We start from the raw sequence: 21462 nt of genomic DNA, 5'->3' as shown, positions 1-21462 counted from the left end.
CTCTTTATTAAAACATAGTCTCTGTGTTCCTTCATCAGGACAAGAGATAAAGGCCTCTGAGAACACCTGATGTCAATCCTAGGATGTCCAGGATGACACTTAGCAGTATGCCAGAGAATTGATTCAGTTTAGCTTTAAAAAGGATCTATGTATTTGAAAACAAGTGACGCTTTAAAATACCTTTGCTAACATGCTGTGAAAACACTTAGGCAGAATTATCTGATGTTTTAGATGTATGGTCAAAAAGGTGATTCCTTCTGTCATCCCTTCCTTCAATCATTCCTTACAGTCATCACTTAACATCTCAGACAACACAGTTTTCAAACAGCACCTTACATAGCAGACTTCTACATGTCCATTTATGTTAGCTAACCTATTGGGTTTTATAAACAAAAAAATATGATCGGCAAGGTGACTTAAAACACAGTCTCATTTTCTTAAGATACATATGCCCTGAGAAACAAGTGTGCCACCTACTGATTCACCAGATACCACTGAGGCATACCCTTCCTAATTTTGTATTGCTTCTGTGCTGCAGCAACTGTATTTGAGGACATTAATGAACTTCAGCTCAAAACACTCTGCACGATAGTGTCCTGTCACTCAGAAGTGTCCTGTTTCATAGCCAGAATTTCAAGTATAGAAATACTAAGATATTTTCAAATGTATTTAGTCATTTCAGTTAAACAAGCAAATTGGTTTCACTTTATGAGCTTATTCAGGATCATACAGGAAGTCTATGGCAGAGCTGAGGTCTCAGCTCCAAGATTAAAAGTTTCACTGCTGAACCACCTGGAATGCTGTATCGAAGGAAAACCTACCAGAAAATACTACTGCAGTGGGAGGGCATTTTTCAGTAGTCCCAATCCATACACTTGGTGAAGGCAGGGTGCGTGCAGAAAATGAAGACTTACAAATCTCACTTGCAAGCCAAAAGAATGAAAGGCTTGTCCATTTTTTTGATTTCTATTTTTTTTTTCCTAGAGAAAGAGGTCAATTTACATTGATATTGGGTATTTTAATGTGAGACAAACTGAAATGAGATGATATGTTGTAAATTCATTATTCCCAAAGCCAGCTGCTTCTTGTCAGAGAAGGAAAGTTCCTTTTAAGTGTCTACTGAGACTGATATAAAGCAAGCTATATGACAAGACTGTATGTACTGTATGTCATCATGTATTTCTTAAAGCATAAAATATGAGTGATTTTTTTTTTTTAAATGGAAAAAAGAATTATTTCAGACAAGCAATCCAGCAAATAATAATTCCACTTCTGATGTTTCAGGAAATGAGAAACAACTCCCCCAGTGGTGCTTTCAGTAACACTAGAAAGATAATTTGAAACACCTCAACATGCAAATTTCCAACACTTAAATTCAAAAAATACTTTGATTTAGCAGTAGCTTATGTGCTTAAAGCCCTTATGAAATTAAATATTAAAAATGTTGTTCCATAATATTCTTTCAAATATGTTTTTAATCCACACTTGATTTATTTTTGCAGAAGCCTTAATTTAATCAAATTGATAGGACATTTGGCGCTGTTCCTTCATAGGAAAGCAGACAAATTCTATAGTGGTTTTGTCATAAGCTAAATCATCAGAAGAAATTTCATTAAAATGTGTAGTTAATAAAGTCCTTATTCACTCTATTAGGTATTTAGTTTCTAGAAAACTCTTTAATTTCATAATCTCCTATCAAATGCAATTTGTATTATTCTCTTTTGTGTATATTTTTTAGTGCTAGAACAAATTATATTTCAATAAAATATTTCTGTCATTTGTGAATATTGGTCAAAGTTGTGAATTCTCATGACATTTTGTAACTGTTCTCATTAGTTGTCTTCCTTTGCTTCCTTATTAGTATGTTGTTACTAAATGACACCGTCGGAATATTTTCACAACATTAAATTAAAAAATGTTTTCCTTGATATATTTGCAGAATTGTGACAAAACATAATAAAAATACTGCAATTATATGGCTGTCACGCAGTGCTTGATTGCCTCTACCCATGGTAAACACAGATAGAAATAAAGACAGAAAAGATAACCTCTGCAAAATTCATTTCCATGGCACGACAATACCACATTTATTTAGACTGTGGAGTAGGTAAAGTGCCCGCAATGTGTTCATAGTCTTTAACTTCCAGTCACACAACTGAATAGAAATCAACACTGGACTAAGGAACACAGAAGGGATGTGCTCAAATCTCACCTGGCGTGGAGTCAAAACGGCACAAGATCACACACCTGGAGGTGCTTCAGGGTCCTGGAGGTTAGACCCATAAACATGGCATGAATAACAGAGCTGAGGAGAAAAAAAGCATGCTCATCTTTCTCCAGGTCATCTGTTGTTGTTCTTGCTGTTGTCTGTACGCCTTTCTACGTCACAATAACGATGCATGCTCTTCATAGAGTTTGTGAGACTGTGCTGACTGTTTCCGATCTGCATGAAGCACTTTAATCTTCAAGTAACTAAACCCTTCATTCCAGGACTGTCTTGAAACACACAGTGATTGTGCACCTGATTACCACATCCCTCTTTCACGTGGATTCTGCATCGTCAAAAGTTTATGGGACAGTTTATATGGAAATAAAGAAAAGATGTAACTAAGAGGAGATTGGCCAGAATTATGTTTGAAATAGCCATAAGAACAATCACCACTGAAGATATGTAAAAGAAAAGCTATTGTCATGGAGACCGTTGAGTTTCTGGTCAGTTTATCCCAGCCAGCAACTATGCATCCTCCAGCTACTTGCTCACTATTCACACCCAGTGGGATGGGAGAAAGAATTGGAAAAGTAAAAGCGAGAAAACAAAATGTGGGTCAAGATAAAGATAGCACAGTAAGTGCAGGACGAAAAAGGAAAAATAAGTGATGTAAAGACACCATCTCTGACAAGCAGACCGATGCCCAGTCAGTTTCCAGGCAAAGGCTACTTTGGTGAGACTACCCCCCAGTTTTTATTGCTGAGCCTGACCTAATTCAGTATAGAAAAATCCCTGGTCAGTTGGGGTCAGCTGTCCCAGCCCAGCCTCTTGCCCACCCCCAGCCTCCTCACTGTGGGGGCAGCGTGAGAAAGAGAAGGCCTTGATGCTGTGCAAGCACTGCACAGCAACAGCTGAAACACGGTTGTGTTATCAGCACTGTTTTAGCCACAGATCTACAACACAGCAACATACTAGCTGCCGTGAAGAAAGCTAGCTCCGTCTCAGCCAGACCCAGCACAGAGTTTAAACCAAAATCTTTGCTTTCAGTAGTTACATTCATCTCTCCTTACATTTGTCATCTGCAGTGCCTGTTTCGAAAAATAAAGACCCACAAGAAGTTTGTGAAACAGGTGACTTGCCTCTCTATCAAGCGGCTACATTTTTTTCCCCCTTCTTTCCCTGTCTTTAATATCCATTGTAACTATTAAAGATCAGCAAGACTTCATGGAGAGTCAGTCAGTCTGAGACTGGCCTTCAATCACAACTTCAGTGTGATTTCTCCAGTTAGATACGGATCAGTATAAATGGCTCTGACTTGTTATCGCAGCTGTTTCTAGTGAAGGTGATCGTAAATCTATATACATTTTCTATGGGAGTGGTGATGGTAAAAGTGGAATGAGACACCATCACGTATGGGGGGCTTGTTTACAACTAAAAATGACCCACCTGCTACAACTGTAATCACATTTATCACAGAATAAACCAACAAGGCCTGGACCTATTTGTGCTACAATCTCTGCAGATTGATAATGGCTTATAAAAATAGAACTGAATTTATACTTGCAGTGCAATGTAATAAAAAATCTGGGGAGAAAGCAATGAGATTTGTGATAAAAAAGAGATCACAGGAGAGAGTTAATAGTAGCTGTAATGTCTTTACCTATTATTACCTGACGTTGAGGTCCAAAAATGATTATATTTGCCTGTTCCCATTTGCTTCTGCAGTTACTGATAGCAATTAAACTGCAATTTGAAGTTAGAAAATGTTATTCGATTTCAGAATTTGGCTTAGTATTCACTCCAAAACAGCCTTAGCTGGCAAAAGAGAACACGACAACGAATTCTTGTTCTGAAAATAGCACAACTATCTGGCATGGCTTTCTCCATCATCAGCCCAAAGCTGATAATAGAAAGGAGATAACTCTTCTGGTCCTCTACCAAAGCTCTGTGATGATGTCTTAACTGTGGGGCCACAACACATGATGCTCTAACAGAGGTTTGCCTGTGCCTTGCTCTACGTTGCGTAACTGTTTTATCTGCTTGCTCCCAAGAATCTGCGGCTTTTTCTTTTCCCACAAATGCTCTGCTGACATTGAAACAAGAATAACACGAGCCAAAAAAGAAAGGAAGGAAGGAAGAAAAGAAAGAATATGATGGAAGGATGCACAGGGCAACTTTTATTTTTTAAACACATGGTATATATTTATTAATTCTCATACATATTCAGTATTACTTGGGTGATGAACTAGCATTTTGCTTTCATTTAGGTAAGTTATGGATTTAGTTTTTCATCAGTACCCCAGCCCACCTGTATTAAAGACTTAGTCCTCCCCTAAAAGAATTGCCACTTGCACTCCTGAGTGGGGATAAATTGCAAAGCGTATTCAAGCGTGTACCATTATTTGCCATTTTCCCCTCTCCCACAGCTGCTTACAGCAAAACCTAGGGCAAGGAGCAAGATCCCAGCTTCCCCTCCCGCTGTCCCTGTCCCACTTCCCTCTGCCCTGTACCCCCAGCTCCTCCCTCCAAATCTCTCCCTGAACTCCTGCCCCGCCACACTGCGGCCAAAAACAAGCAAAAAGCCGCATTTCCAACAGCCGGGGCGCGGCCTGGCGGGGGGAAGGCGGCAGCACAGCGCCGTGTAGTGACGCGGTGAGGGCTCCAGGCGGCGGAAGGGCCCCGGGGAGCCCGCTTGGACCCGCCGCCGGGCGGCTGAGGGAGCTGAGGGAAGGCGCGGCAGCCGCCACCCCGGGCTCCCCTCAGCGGGGCCCGGCCGCGGGCGCCACCTTCCCGCCCGCCGCCCCGCGCATGCGCCGCAGCGGCCTCCTAGCAACAGGGAAACAGGGGCGCCATCGCCCCCGGGCGGGTCGGGGAGCGGGGCCGGGGGACTGAGGGGAGAGCCGGTGGTGGAGGAATAACGCCCAGTTTGTGTTTTATTTCTTAAAGTTTCCTTCAGCCGCAGCCAGCCCAGCGACCGCCTTATTGCCTGCGTGGTAGCAGCGTCTACACCAGTAAGGAAAGTGGTGCAGTCTCAAGGTTATAATAAAGCTGTGAGATTTATCTGCAGAGTTTATGTGGAATAGTAACGTGAGAGGTACGAGACCTAAAGCTGTGTAGATAATAGACGAGAGGGGAAAAAATGAGAGAGAGAATAAAGCCTTAAATACAGAAGTTTTACCCTAAATGCCACTAACAGGTGGTTGGGCTGCGAGGGAGCAAATCTCTCCGAATTTTTGATGTTTCAAAGGTTGGGGACGTCTGCAGGCAGGGATTTCAACACAAAATATGGGTTTGCTGGCAGAGGAACATCATCTGCAGAGCAGAACTATTCTTTTGTAGTCTTATTACTAACCTGAATTGGTCGTCTATATAACATACTCCAATACTGTACTATCTTAACCATTTTTAGGATTTTGATCATTGTTGCCATTTTCTGATTATCTGATGTGCTGCCACAATGAATACTAAGATGGGCTTCAATGACCTTTAGTTCCTATTTCTGTCTGCAGATCTGCTATCTGTACTTCTATCCTACACCGTAACTTTTTTTTTTAATTGTGAACATATTAAAGGCTAATAAATGAGGTGTTAAATAATAGGTCTACCTTTGTAACCATAACAATCATGAATGTGATAGTGACACACATGAGGTGTTTCCAATAGTATAAATATTTAGTGTAAGTAATATATTTTGATATGTGCCGGTAAAGGAAAGAAAGTAATTGACAAAAGCTCAAACACAATACGAATACAATAAACTGGTCATGAATAAATGGACGCTGAAAATTAAAAAAAAGGTCTCTGGTTGTCTGAGCAATCAGCTCATGCAACAGCTTTTCAGTGAGAGGAGTGGAAACAGAATACCTACTGTTTTGGTTTTTTTTAAGGTAGAGCATTAGAATTATCTGGTGGGATTAATGGGACGTGGTGGATGTGACAGGCAGGAATGAATCTGATCATTCAGAATGTCACGTTCAGCCCGATGTCCCTACAAAGCTGGCAGATGGAAGCATTCATTTTAAGACACGTACATTGGCACAACTGCTTAAAAACTTCAGTACGTCTTTAATTTTTACTTGTCTTTAAAATGTGCTTCTTCCTAAGGCAGACCAGCTTTGAATTCTATATGAGAAATGTCCTGCTATTATTCTTCAGGAAAAGGTTGCAAAACTTCTCTCTCTCTCTCTCTCTCTCTGTTTTTTTTAGATTAAGCCAATTTTTCTTAGACTCTTTCTCATGGGACGTGGGTTTTCACTGTGTCTCAGTGAGACATTTAAAATCACACACATAATTTCTAAAAATCTTCTTCATTTGGATTGTCACAGCCTGGATTCTCCAAGGATAGATCCTAGGTTTGATGTTATTTAATATATTCATTATAATTTGGAAATGAACAATAACATAGAGAAATCAGAATTTTCTACTGAGATGAAATAGTTTGTATTAATTAAGACTAAAGAAGATTGTTAGAATCATCTGAGAGCTATCCTGATTCTGCTATCATGGTGTATCTGGTAACACCGTGATAAATAAAATTAATTGGTGGTGAATGGAATATAGTTTATGCTCCCAGGAATATTTGGAACACTGTACTCTTCAGTAGTGAACCTGAGTTAACTGCAACCTACTGGGGAAATGACCTGTTTACCATATGTGGATGGCTTAGTGAAAATCTTCGCTGAAGAAATTGGCTAAAAATTAATCCTCCAAAAGATGTAATGTCACTGTAATAAATCAGTAGTGCTCTAGAATTGATTATGGTATTCAGGGTTAGGTTATTCATATCTGAGAAAGATTTAACAGTCACAGAGGGGCTCTGAGACAAGAAACATATATGTCTGGAAAAGCTGTATGGAAAAAATAATTAAGACCGCTTAGAAAGGTGATAAATCAGAATGTACAGGAAATTATAAAAGAAAGTAGAAAGGATCAAGTCAGGCTAACTATTAACTAAATTTGTAGTACAAGAACAAGGGAATGTTGTGCTGAATTGAATAAACTGTTTACATATTTTTTAAATCTAAGGAGTAGTTGCTTGTAAAGTACACTTGACAATTGGACCTGTGCCATAATGTGTCATAGAATGAAGAGTAAAGGGATTAAGCATTTATGTGGACAGTAAAAATAGCTACTATTGTGAGAAAGAACATAAAAACTTCAGGAGATCTAAACCTTTGTACTTCAGGGAAATAAAAAACCTGTAACAGATGGAGGAAAACTGACTTTTGGGATTGGTTTCATGCATTTATCAGAAGCATTTGTCTCTTATCACCGGAGGCAGGATACCAGTCTGCAATGGAAGACTGTTCTTATTCAGTGAAGGAAGGTTTTTTGAGCTGAGGCCTCTCAGTTGCTCTGTGATTTGTAAAGAATGCTGTCGTGTTTGTTAATTCCTGTTCATTTTAGGAACGTTCATACACCTTTCATACTGTACAAATTGGAAAGTAAAGTGTGTCTCTATATCTTAGAATCTTAGTTTAAGGAGTGAGATACTCCTTAGTTAGTGCACCTCTTACTAGGTGTGCCAAGAAGTTCAGCTTCAGAAAACAGTGAAGTGTAGTCCTTGGGCAGCATGAAAAAGGCGCTGCTACCAGAAACTATTGTATCAAAATTTTATTGCAAATTTTGCATATTTTTACAACATCTTTTTATGGAATCAAATAAATATCTGATAGTCTTGGCTTATGTTCAAAATCTAAGCATCTACCTTTGGAATTTTGAAAGTAACACTCAGCTAAATGTTAATATGATACCAAAATGCAAATAAGAAGTACCATTACATCCTGAAAGTTCTGAGGTTTTAAATAAGTAATTGTATTATTCTTTAGCTCACCTAAAATCTCCCTTCTCTCCCTCCCCCCTTCTTTCTCTCAGCTATTTGGTCAATCTGATACCTAACTGCAAACTGATGTTGTGTTTAAGGGTATGCCTATGGAGTACTCCACGCTGCATCTCTCACGTTAATTGTTTTGTGATTCCTTTGCTCTGTGTATAGTTTAGAAACAGATCATTTAAAAAAAAAAAAAAAAAAAAGGAATCTGTAAGTGAACTCTCAGAATGACCAGAGCGTATTTATTCTTTTTTTTTTTTTTTCTGGAGTCGATTGACTTTTTTCAGCTGAATCAAAATGAAAGATACTATCTTGTATCTATGAACAGATTCTAGTTAAGTTGGGCTAGTTAACATCTGTTGCATGGTAGCTAATTCTTCTCTTGATCCCGATCATTTCTTGCCTAATATACGTGTAGGCACAGATAAAACAGCAAGCGGATTCAAAGGTGTTGACTTAATCGGTCTCATATGTAATGTATCTTCTGGAACCGAATATTAAATTTTACCTGGTATCTCTCTTTAACTTTTCTTCTCTGAAGGCAAGTTTCCCCAATGTATTGATGTTTGTAGACTTTATAGAAGAACAGAACGCTGGGTAATTTGGATAAGGAGAAAGGGGAATCTTTTGGTCCATAATTAAGGACTAGGAAGAAGTAGGAGTAGGACAGATGAAAGCCAAAAGAAGAATTTGGGAGAAAGAAGTATGCAAATTTCAAGATAATTACACAACAGTATGTAATAATGACAAAGTTGTCAGAGAATGATGAGGAAGATGAAGATGTTTTAGCTAGAATACAGAAGACGTTTGTATGTAGTTCATGGATTCAGGAAAGGAGTGAGATTGTCTGGTAACGCTGTGATTATAAATTTATCATCTTCCTCTTGATTGCACTGGAAGACAGCAGATCTAGCATGTCCACACAGAAATCAATTGAAATAATCAATGAGGTGGACCAGTTTATAGGCAGTTTCCACTGTTAGCAAAGAAAGAAAAAGATTTGAATGTCTGAGACAAGAAAAAACAGCAAGACTTCCCTTACGGTGGCTAGACAAATTGACAGAAGTTAATTACACCTTGGTTGTTCTAAAGGATCTTGCACGTTCATCATTCTTGGGGAGGAACTTGACAATCATGAGCAAGCAATGTGTCGTTGCAGCAAAGAAGGCTACCTCTGTCCTGGGCTGCTTTATGCCAAGTATTGCCAGTAGGTGGAGGGATGCGGTCCTTCTCCTCTCTTTGGCACTGATGAGACCGCACCTGGAGTAACGTGTCCAGTTCTGGCCTTGGCAGTACAAGGGAGACATGGACATACTGTAAAGAGTCCAGTGTTGTAGGGCCATGAAGATGATGAAGGGACTGGAGCGTGTCTCCTATGAGGAAAGGCAGAGAGAGCTGGGACTCTTCATCCTACGGAAGAGAAGGCTCAGCAGGGATCTTACCAATAAAGATTCCCCATGTATAAATACCTGAAGGGAGGGTGCAAACAAGACAGACCCAGGAACTTTTCAGGGGTGCCCAGTGATGGGACAATGGGCAGTGGGCACAAACTGAAACACAGGAGGTCCTGTCTGAAGGTCAGAAAGCACTTCTTTACTGTGCGAGTGACAGAGCACTGGCACAGGTTTCCCAGAGAGGTTGCGGAGATCTTCAAAAGCTGCCTGGAGATGATCCCAGGCAACCAGATGTAGGTGGCTCTGCTAGCAGGGGGTTGGACCAGATGGCCTCCAGAGGTCCCTTCGAACCTTAGCTGCGCTATGATTCTGTGATCATGGTCAGGTTGTAATAACACAGCTTCAGACTTTCTTACAGCATGGTACTGTCAGATCCCAAAGGGGATTTTGTAATAAGTAACTGATTAGAAGCCTTTCTTAAATCCTTCTTTGCCCTGCTTTTCCATAGGAATAATTGTTCTCAGGAGGGACTTCTGAGTCTTTGACATAGAGGTAAGTTCTACAGTTGTCTGTGTCTTTGACTTACTCTTGCACATTATCTCATGTCTCACTAACATTCAGTATGTGCAGGGTCTTAGGTTATCGTGTCAGTTGTTTGAGGGTTTAGAAAACAGAAGATGCAAATGGAACAGGTAGTTATTTTGTAAATGCATTGTATAAATTAAAAACAAAATAGTATGGCCTCTAAGTGTATGCAACAGGACTCTGACATGTCAATATACAGCCCATACTGTAAAGGAAGTATTTATAAAATTTCAGTATTTTGACCAGTACAACCACCATAAAACTTTCCTCATTTATATTATAAAATACATATTTTGTTAATTATCTTTTTTAAAATTAATGCTCATTTGCTAGCCATTATCTTATATTTAAAAAATAATAATAATGAACTCTGTGCATGCTCGTTAGTGAACAAGTGTATTGACGAAAAAGATGTTGAAAATCTGGTGATAGTTTTTTTTTTTTTAATTTAAAAAAGTTGGCTGTCATAGAAAATAAAACTAATACTTGGCTAAACCAGTAAAGCATTTAGTCATCTATAGTTAAAAGCAGCAATATTTAATGTCTCCCAGCTTCTAACCAGTGAGGTCAAAAGCCTGATTTATTTATTTATTTTGGTATACGGACTAGAAATATGTGGCTATCTCAGATTTGCAATGTAGGAAATGATTCACACTGCAGAGAAGTTTCTAGAGCAAGCCAATAAAATAAGTAAAGGAATCATGGCCATCATTATCTGCAGATCTAGTGCTTAGAGTCTGCTCCATTGGGCAGGCATCTGCAAGAAATCTTTCATAAACTAAATACATTTTCCTTATTTTATTTGGAGTTGCAATAATGCCAGGTCATGATACAACAGCCGAAAGGTTAGAGGGTTCTACTTTCGAACTAAAAAGTCCACATTCGTGACCTTCTTTAAAGTCATTTTCCATTTACAGGCAAAATGTTCTAGTCACGGAGGTGTTACTGGAGATGGGCCTGTTCCTTCAGCCCCCTTAAAAAAGACAAGGTGGCTGTGTTATGTCATGTGCCTAGTCCTGCTAATGCTCAGTCTGCTGTGATAGCATCAGCCAGACATAGCGTGGCATGTGGATTCATGTGGAGAAACAGGGTAATATATTTATGTCACTAATTTTAGTCAATGTATGAGCTAGCAACTCTAGACTCTGGTTTTGGTCAGAGGAAAAAATGGTCATTTTTCAAGGTGCAATTCACCTGATCAATTTTAGATACATACTTTAGGTTGAGCTGCCTTAACAGCTATTGAACATACTGACTTGACTTCCACTGACTGTAAAGGAGAGTGACTAATTTAAGTACCGATGCTTGATCCCACAGTTTCTGGATACTGAATGAACTTAAGTGAACGGGTTGCTCAGGCTGGGGTAGTTCTGGTCCCGTAGAAAAACAGGAGATCCTTATGAAGTTCAGGGTGAAAGAGGGAAATGCCACAGCTGAGGGAGAGCTTTGGGGGCTGTAGTTTCTGTAGGAATGAGGATGTAGTTAGACCTAACGACTGTCCTGCTGGCTGGGGGACAACACCTGATCATATCACCCCACTGGAACTGGGTGGGAGCAGAGTAAAACAGGCTAATTTATCTACCACAGAAATCAGTAAATTCCAGGTGGAGGACAGGAAGTAGCATAGAATGATAACTTTATAGATTGCTTGACCATGCATTGGCTACATCTGTTTTGTCAAAGTCCTTTATTACCTCTAGCTCTACGTGATTTAAGCAATCAGCCCTTTAATCTCAAGACATATGTGAAGAATTACACTCCTTCTAGAAACTTAAAAAACACGAAGTAGAGAATATTACTTAAATAAGAATCTTCTTTGTCATAAAGATTTAATTACATTTAATCACTAGTGAATAGAGTTTTAGTTTTTAAAATAAGATTTTCAGATAGCATAGACCCAGCACTTAATTACATTGAAAAATATAAATCCCATTAAAAATTTGCCTAAAATCAAAATATTTAGAATACTAAACTGAGAATCAAAGATACACATTCTGTAGGTCTACTTAGAAGAAGACAATACACAGTTATGGAGAGAGAGGAGTTTTGAGTAAGAAGTTGACTTACGGGCCAGTAGCTTTTCAATACCTGAACTCATTGATTGTTTGAGATAATAAAAATTGAATACAGAAGGCACATTTTTAATTTTCAGTAAGTCAAAGAGTTCCACATGCATCATAGCATTATTCTCCAACTCGAGGCAGGATAGAGAGAGCTTTATAGGGACCAAGCTAACACCAACATCTGATGGCAGAATGCATTGAAATCCAAAATAAAAATTGCAGTAAGAAACAGACTGAAGGGCATAATCCACAGTAATTATCTAATTCTCTGTGCTTTTTTAATATTTCCAAGGAACCAAATGTTTCCGAACATGGAGAAAAACTCAAGTTCCCTGAAAATGTTCTTGGGCGTTATACACATTTATATAAGTGTGAAGAAATATTTACAACTAAAAGCTTTAGTTATTCACAGTGTTGGACTACACATAATTATTTGAATCTGTGAACGTTAAAAGAAAGTGGTGCACAATTATATGTTAATTGGTCCCTAACCAAAACTGTGCACTTTGAAACACTGAATTGTAGTGTGTGTATTCATACATGTGCCTGTATATGTGCACAAGGGTAAAGCAGATTGGAGCTGAAGAATCTTTGGTTATATGGATCTTCCTCTCAAAGCCATAATTTGTGACCTGCCTATGAAGTTCTAAATTTCAGATTTCTAAATTCAGTTCTAAATTTCAGAATTTTCGGACGTGCTTATCAGCTGGTATCGCTACTGCTGTGTTGTAGTTTATTTGGGAGGCTAGTAAAGGAACAATACCTGAAAAAGTTCAGAGGATTCAAGAAAAGCTCCACATTTTTAGTGAACGTAATAAATTATAGCAGTGTTTTGTAATCAGCCAGGCTACAGCTCGTATTGCAGGAGATAATAATCTCACATACCACAGGAAAGCTGTCAGGGTAGTCTTGGTTGAGAGTGAAGGTGTGGTTTCCCCTTGAGAACTAACCAGGGATTTACTAGGGGGTACTGAGTGCACATTTTACTTTTACAGAGTGTTAAAACAAACCTAACTTTGGCATAACTTGGTCTATGTTCTGTGCATAGCTAGTGCTAGTGGGTCGTGTTGTTCTTTACTTTTTGCCCGTAGCTTAACTGAAAGGCTCTCAGCTGAAGTTTTGCAAGCCATGTGAAATTAGGTCCACATGGGGTTATTACATCCATATGCTTCAGAAGCTGCTATTAGATGCAGCTGAGAAGGTCTTCCAGGTTCACTTGCACATGTGCTAATACAAAAAAAAAAAAGCAGAAGACAGAAGTTGGACTTGGTGTAAATAATGTAACTTTTAAATAATCAGTGAAATTTTTACTGTGCAAAACTGTTTCTTAATAACTGCAGACCTGATTTTTGTCTTCCATAAAATATGGGCAGAGAATTTGAATTGAATTTGAACCCCATTTTTAAGGTAGAACTTATTTGTACGTTCTGCACCTGTATAGAATGTTTGCCACCATATATAGACGAACATGGAGAAATAGGTCCCCTAGCAGGACCTTCGTGTTCACGTACAATTTGTAGATGTAGACAAAACTAACTTATGAAAGTGCATGCCATATGTATTTGTACCTCATTACAGCTTGAGCCTGTGATGTCTTGCATCTCTCTTTTTAGTTATGTTTAGTTGATGGATGTATTTTACCAAATGCATTGAAGTGTTAAAAAGTTTGTTGTTTTGGACAAAAGAAACCTTACTGTTTAAAATGGATATCTTCGTGCATAGGAATTATGAAGTCAAAGAATTCCTCAAATTGATTAGATGCATTAAATGAATGCGAACATCGGTCCTAAAAGCTTTCCTAAATCACTGGTAAGCTGATTCTTAAGACATAGAAGGGAGTTTGTTTGTCTGCTTTTATTTTTTGTTTTTATTTTCAGAATGGGTAAAAAAGTGAAGAAGGAAGTAGAGCCTCCACCCAAGGATGTGGTAAGTTTATAAACTGCTATGTGCTATAAAATAAACATCACACAATTATAGACCCAGCTCTACCATCCTTACATAGTTCCTTACTATGGAACTTACACACATTATTCTAAAAATGTCTTTTAAAGATGATTCTGTTTCTGCTTTTTTTGGATAGCATACAAACCAGAGTGACTGGGCATGTGTAGTTCTTTGTGAAGATTGTTGTCTTTGGCAAGCTTCGCAAGTAGTAATGTATGAAACAATCCAGGCTTCTTTTTGTTTGAAGAGCTATATTAGCTTTCCATTTGTAAAAATCAAAGGACAAAGCAGCAGAGACCTGAAATCTGCCCCTCTTCTGAACTGTGGAGACATTGCCTAGGATGAAAGAGTTAAAAGCCTAGATGAACCTGTGGAGTTTTTTACTGAATACAAAAGTTTTACAGATATTTTGAATTACAGTACTATGTGTTCTAGATCTTTTGCAAAGATATACAGCAGCAGTTTAAGTTTTTCTGGTATCATTGGAAGTGCAACAGTGAGAAGTACTAGAGCTGAAGCCAAATATGGAATAATTAGCTCTTTTGAGCCAAGAGTATTCAACTCTTAAAAATAAATAAATAAATAAGTGGAGTTTATAAGTCTGACAGTAGCTTATGCACACTTTTTGAGATTTTCTGTAAAAAAAAAAAGGTTCAAAATACAGGTTTAAAGTCTTATTGGTTTATTCAGAAAGAAGTAGAAGAAATAAGACTGAAACGCTAAACAAAGTATAATACAAATTCTGCAACAGATGATGAGTAAGTTAATAAAGAATTGGGACCTCAGCTAATCCCAGAAAGAACACAAAATTAAATGCAAAGTTTACTATGTTTTTTTTTTTTTTAAAGGTTTTATGTCTGTTAAGAGCAACGGTACTGCAAGATCTTTTTCAAAGGTCATAGAAAAGTTGATCAGCGAAATTTACATCATGATTTCAGAGTTAGATAAACATAAATAGTTTTAACGAAGACAATGATAGAAGTCATTATGGCTGAACTCACATACCCAACGCCATGATGTCACTGAGGCTTAGCAGTTGTCACTTCTTGCACAACTGTTCTGTGGAAAGGTGAATATTATAAATGTAATTGAAAAGCTACAATCAATAATAAATCCTTATAAAAGGAGACTTGAGATAAAACTTTAACATGAGAGAGTTAACCGATATAAAGACATTTCTATATGGAATAACCCAAAAAAAAAAGGAGGAGACACAAAGAAGGTACATGTGAATCAGACTAAAACAGACCTGAAGAATTAAAATCTTGCAATCTAAGAAAAAAATGGAAAGACATAATAATAGATTTATGGCATACAGATAAGCTAACCCCCTCCAAAGTAATAAGAGACTATTTTAGTAAATATCTAGAAAATCAATATAAACAGCATCACGGTTTCTAGATTCAGAAGCCACCATTTGAGTTTCTGGAGAAAAGTATAGTATAGCCTTCTACCTACTACAATAAACTCTGAATAATGTTAGGCAAGATAATCAACGTTTGAAAAAAATAAACTTACGAAAGAGGTTAATAAAATAATTAAAACCGAAAACATTGGAGAGAGTGAACTCCAGATGGCATCTGTGGTTTTTGGCTTAGACACTTACCCTTATTGTACTTCAGGCTAGCATATCTCTTCTAGCAGCCCTATCAGGAGAAAATAATGGAATGTTGCATAGCAAAACAGTATTAAATATGAAAATAGATCCTTGATTAGTTCTTACTATCAACCAAGAAAATCTTCTAGCTGTGAGAATATTGTTAACACTGATCATGTAAAATCAATTTTCAAACCTTTAAATTTCACCTGGGTATTTCAGATGGCAGGAAATGAGATGCAGACAAAATACCTGATATATTAGCTTTTATCTTCTGATTGATAAGCTGCTTATGAAAATGTCAAGTCCAAGAAAAGAAGCCTTGAGATAATGTGGACAGATTCATATAAGAGGGCTTTTGTGCATGTGGAATTCTCTGAGAATATATGATAGTGCAGATGACCACTTTTTTTTTATAGTTTTCTAGGAACAGGTGGAAAACACATATCCTAGACCAGCCACAGCTTATATGCTTCAGAGAGTATTCCTGAGGACCCTGTTTTCACCAACGTCCATTATTTATTTATTTTTTAACTATTATATGTTCTGAGGGCTGGTCAGAAAAAAAGTACTCATTTGAGTTTCTTTCTCTATATGGATTACCTTAAGACTATATTTCAGGCAGGTAAAGTATGTTAGCTTTGACATAGGTCAATAGGAACTTCTCGTATGATATCTTCCCTAAGTTTGGTCTGGACAATATTACTGTTTGGTCATCAGTTAGGACACAGGCATTAGAAGGGAAGCTTAATGTTACCACTGGAGAAAGTACTGAGTCATTATGCATGAAAGAAAGCCGTAAGTCCCTGAGTATTTTTGAAAATGGCTTCACTCACAACAGTCATGTTACAAGTGAAAGTTCGGAGGAACAGAAGTGGCACTGTCAACTCCTGAAATTTAGACTCCACAGAAACACCTTCTTTTGAGCAATCAATAAGGAACCTAAATATTAATTTGACTTTAGTAAGGCTTTCAACACTGTCTTTCATTACATCCTGATAGACAAATGAATGAGGTATGGATGAGATAAATAGACAACGAGGTGAATTGAAAACGAGCTGAACTGCTGGGCTCAAAGGGTTGTGATCAGCAGCATGAAGCCCAGCTGGAGGCCAGTCACTACTATTGTGCCCAGGGGTTAACCTCTTCATTAGTGACCTGACCTATGGGACAGAGTGCATCCTCAGCAAGTTCACAGATACGAAATTGCAAGGAGTGGTTGTTACACCGAATGGTTGTGTTGCCATTCAAAGGGACTTTGACAGACTAGGGAAGTGGAGAAAATACGAATTTCGATAACTTCATTAAGGGGAAGTGCAAAGTCCTGCACCTGGGTGAGTAATAACCAGTACAGACTGGTTGATGACCAGCCAGAAAGCAGCTTTGCAAGAAATGACCTGGTGGTCTGAGTGTACAGTAAGTTGAATATGCACTAGCAGTGTCCACTTGAGGCAAAGAAGGCCAACAACATCCCAGGGCACATTAAACAGTGTTGCCACAGCAGTTTGAGTGAGATGACTGAAGTCTTTCACTCAACTTTGGTGAGACCAAATCTGGAGTGCGATGTCCAATTCTGGGTTCCCCAGAAGAAGAGAGACGTGGACTCACTGGAGTGAGTCTGGCAAAGGGCCACAAAGATGCCAAAAGACTTGGAACATTTGTCATGTGAGGAGAGGCTGAGAGCTGAAGAGTCTGTTCACTCTTGAGAGGAGGCTTGGACGGGTCTTGTCAATGTGTACAAATACCTGGTGGGAGAGAGTAAAAAAGTCAGAGCCAGACTTGTCAGTGGTGCCCAATGAACATATGAGAGGCAAGAGGTACAAACCGTAACACAAGAGATTCGATTTAAACATAAGTGGAGAAAAAAAAATTCTTTTACTGACAGATGATGGAACATGGGTTCCCCAGCGAGGTTGTGTATGGAGTCTTCATCCATGGAGATATTCAAAATCAGACTGTCCCTAGTCCTGAGCTCTAGTTGACCCTGCTTTGAGCTAGATGATCTCCAGAGGTGCATGTCGTTGTCAACTATTCAATGGAATATGTCAGTTTTGTATTGTTAGTATTGGAGATTATACTTGGACAGAAGTGAAATAGATAGCATGAGCAGGTATATGTTAACTCCATTTTTTTCTAGGCAAAAGATAAGGGATTGAGGATTATGAAAGATATTAGTAATTCTTCTAAAGTGTCTGTGAAAGCTGTAAGGATAAAGCAGACCTTTAGTCATTTAGTTCAGAAAGGGCTTTTAAAGGATCTTTAAAAAAACAATAGAATGATTAAACAATAGAATAATAGGAGATAGATACATCCTTCAAAAGGTGGGATTTGCATCTAAATGGGAAAGCAAAACAGAAAAAACGCTCACAAATGAAAAGCAAAAGCCCAATGACACGATGCACCAAAATATTTTGGGAGAGATCCATACAAAACCTAGCAGTAAAGCTTTTCCAAAATCACAAGAAGCAAGAAGCTTCTTAGAGGGGGACTACTGGGTGATTAAAGTCATAAAGGAAAAGAAACAGTAATTCTTTGTCAAGAAAAAAAAAAGCTGTGCGGCAAATAACTGAAATTAATGTGAATGAATTATTCTAACTGTAAAATGACTAGAATATGAAATTGAGGTACTCTTTCTTACGGTATTTAATGTGTACCCTTTGTACTAGGGGAGCGGAGAGCAGGAAAATTCATTTTCAAAAAGAAATACATTAGTAGTTACAGGGCAGAAAGTTTGTCTGCCACACAGGGTTAGTTAGTAGAACAGATTGCCCCCCCCCCCCCAAAAAAAAAAAATATATATATATATAGTTGCATGGGTAAATATGATAGTAATGGGAACCCATATTGCTTGTGTAGAGGAAAGCTTTGTCTCAGAAATCTATTTGAATTCTGTAGAGGGAGGAGTCAGTGTGCAAGTGGATCATGGTGGTCTGGTTGATACAGTTACTTAGATTTTTTATTCACATAAGCACTGACAGGTAAAAAGAAAGTCCTTCCCTGGCTGCATCTGGTTAACAAAATAGAAAGCTAAGGTTAGAAAACAAAACACTGTTCTGGTTTCTTAATGAAAGAAGTTGCCAGTGGACTGTCATCGGGTTTTGTTCTGCAATCCGTGCCATCCAGCCTCTCAGAATTCACATGGATTCTTTCATGAAAATGGCAGCCAGTACTAAGTAGGTGAAAAATGAATAAATACGATATTTCAAATTACAGAAAATAAAAGGCAAAACACCATATGACTAACAAATGCATGATACCTGCGTATGTTGAATGCCATTAACAGTTCTGATTTTTCCATATCAAGAAAGGTACAGTTGAACTCTAAAAGTACTGAAAAAGACAACAAGAATAATCAGAGTGACTTCTATATCAGGAAAGATCAAAGAGAGTAGGTTTCCTCATTCCCAAAAGGAAAGGACTCTAAAGATGAATTTCATAGATGCTTACAAAAATGTGAACATACAGAGAGGGGTGTTATTCATTTCATTGTTCCTCCACAGTGAATGAATTGTGGAGGACAAATAAAATTGTCCGGTGATATTTTTAAAACAAAGAAAAGGCACAACTATTTGTCTAAGACTTAAACTCTGATACTTGTGTCTCAGAGTATTAAGGGTGGCCTAAATACAAATGGCTTCAAAACTATTTACCAGATAAACTGGTGGAAAATTTTTCTTTGACTTTTTGGACATAGATAGATAAAATCACTAGCTCACCAGCTCTCTATAGATTGCCGAGTGCTGGAATCTTGGGGGGAATGTAAGTAAAGTTTAATAGTCTGCCTGCCCATGTGTTATAAGCCTGTCTCAGAGACAGGATGCCTGGCTAGATGGACCTTTAGTCTGACTGAAAACAAATATTATATTGCCTTCAGTTTAGCATTTCAACTGAGTGAAGTTGATGGAAGGAAAAAAAACACTGCAATTTCTAATGGCTTCAAAGTCAAATGCACACAAACACCATGATCAGAGCTACAGTTTTTGAATTACAGCATTTTTTTTCTCTCTTTCATTCGCTTTTTTCTCAGTACAAATCAAGTGCTGGGAATGTTGTTGCTTATAATCCAGATACCTGTGTTTATTTAATTCAATGTCATTTGTCACTTCAGGCATATTGTTCTAGCATTTAGGTTGTCCTGTATGTGTCATTCAAGGAAGAGTCTGCAATGATGTATGAAGATTTAGGAGCAAGTTGTGATAGCAAAAAAGGGAACTCTAGCTATGCTGCCATTATGATAAGGAAAGGTCACATCCATTTCTATGATGTTTTTGACTGAGAACGTTACTTCCAGCAAATCACTGGCCTGCTCAGGCTGCTGACTTCTTAAATGTATGTAAATATTGGTGACTCTTCTTATTGTGTTTTCAGCCAAAAGTGATTCTAACAGGAAGGTGCCTGTTGCATATTTCACAGAGTAGTAGTGAATCAAGTATGTATAGAAATGGGTAGAGATTAGACCAATTTCACTCTGCTCATAAGCTAATTTGTGATTAAAGTCTAGGAATTATCAGTGAATTGTAGTTTATACAATTACCTGTGAACATGAGAGGCAAAGAAAATGGAGCAACATAATAACATTTTTGTTATTAGATCAATGTAAATAAATAACTGAGGTTTAAAACTCTAATTTCATATTTCATTTCTTATTAACCTTTATCTGAGATCAATCTCCGTGTTTGATTTATGTTTCTCTGAAGCACTAACGTCCTTTACTAAAAATTACTGTTTCATCCCATTGCCATGTATTTGGCCAGATTCAGCCCTGCAGATGCCAGTGAAGTTTCTACAGGGTTGGATTTGACTCTGCCTCTCTATATATCACCTTTCATTCAAAGCCTAATGTAATTAAAATGTCTGCAATTGCTTGGGACAGCTATTAGGAATCCATTTTGAATTGCTGTAGAGAAAATGTAGATTGTAATTTATTATTTTATTATTTATATTTTTACTTTATAGCAGAATGTATTATTGATGGAGCCCTACAGCCAATAGGGATAAAGAACATTTTCAGGAATGTGTGGAAGGAGGGCATATGAGGTGTGGAAAGTGTTCTGATCTGCTGCAGGGTCTTTTGTGGATGTCCAGGTCATTGCTTCAGCACATGAGGTGGGCTGTACCAGAGGTGTACCCCTGTGGAGCAGCTGCAAGGAAATGGAAAATTGTAGTCAGGAAAAACCTTTCACTAGAATAAAAAAGTGCTCTAACAAGCTTATATTCCATACCTACATAAGGATTATTGACAATGTATCTTTGTTGGTCATAGAGGAGTAATCAGCCAAGCTGAACAAACATGACTTTAGCATCAAAGGGTTATCATCTGTTTGGTCTCTTTTAGCTGTTTTCTTGTGTCAGAAGGAAGTTCTGTTCCACAGGTTTAACTATATCCATGTGAGCTGCAATTTACAGGTAGAGTGTACCCATACTGATAAAGCAGTAAGAGTTTAGACATCATCCAAATTTTCTCTACTAATGAAAAATCTAAATGCACAATTTCAATCTAGATGTGTGGACACAATTTTCCCCCTTTTGTATGGGAGAGCAGAGCTACCTGCTCACGAAGGGAGATGCATGCTGGCTGCAGCCCATAAGGGTCGGTCATAAATGGTTTCCTTTTCTCCCTGCCAAAGTCTTTTATTTTTTTCTTTTCTCCGTCTTGCTGTGTGCTATATACTAAAAGTCCTCAATTTACAGAAGATTTGGAAGGTAGCATGTGTACATCTGGGTTTGGTTAATGACTCTGCCACATCTGTTTAGTATTCATATAATACTAATGGTAACCATTTAAATTTACAGTATGTAAGAATCTGAACTTGTTACCTGAAGCATCATGACCTTTTTAC

The 21462-nt window shown here is 38.0% G+C and overlaps 1 protein-coding gene across 8 annotated transcripts in view; it reads left to right on the top strand.

The window, feature by feature from the left end:
• Positions 1-5060: 5060 nt before the first annotated feature.
• The window catches only part of ARMC3 (armadillo repeat containing 3), a 62805-nt gene continuing 46403 nt past the window's right edge, over positions 5061-21462 (top strand). For 2 of the 8 annotated variants that reach the window (XM_040548965.1, XM_040548960.1), the window contains exons 1-3: positions 5061-5303; positions 9942-9985; positions 13959-14007. In XM_040548965.1, the coding sequence (XP_040404899.1) occupies positions 13960-14007 (48 nt within the window). In that variant the 5' untranslated portion in view covers positions 5061-5303; positions 9942-9985; position 13959. Of the gene's footprint in view, positions 5304-9941; positions 9986-10935; positions 11109-13958; positions 14008-14161; positions 14239-21462 lie in introns of all 8 variants that reach the window. The other 6 variants (XM_040548966.1, XM_040548964.1, XM_040548967.1 and 3 more) reach the window with 6 other exon arrangements.

The sequence above is a fragment of the Cygnus olor genome, chromosome 2, assembly GCF_009769625.2.
Source record: "Cygnus olor isolate bCygOlo1 chromosome 2, bCygOlo1.pri.v2, whole genome shotgun sequence".
In the NCBI taxonomy this organism is placed as follows: Eukaryota; Metazoa; Chordata; class Aves; order Anseriformes; family Anatidae; genus Cygnus; species Cygnus olor.
This window is presented reverse-complemented; position numbering and strand designations above follow the sequence as displayed.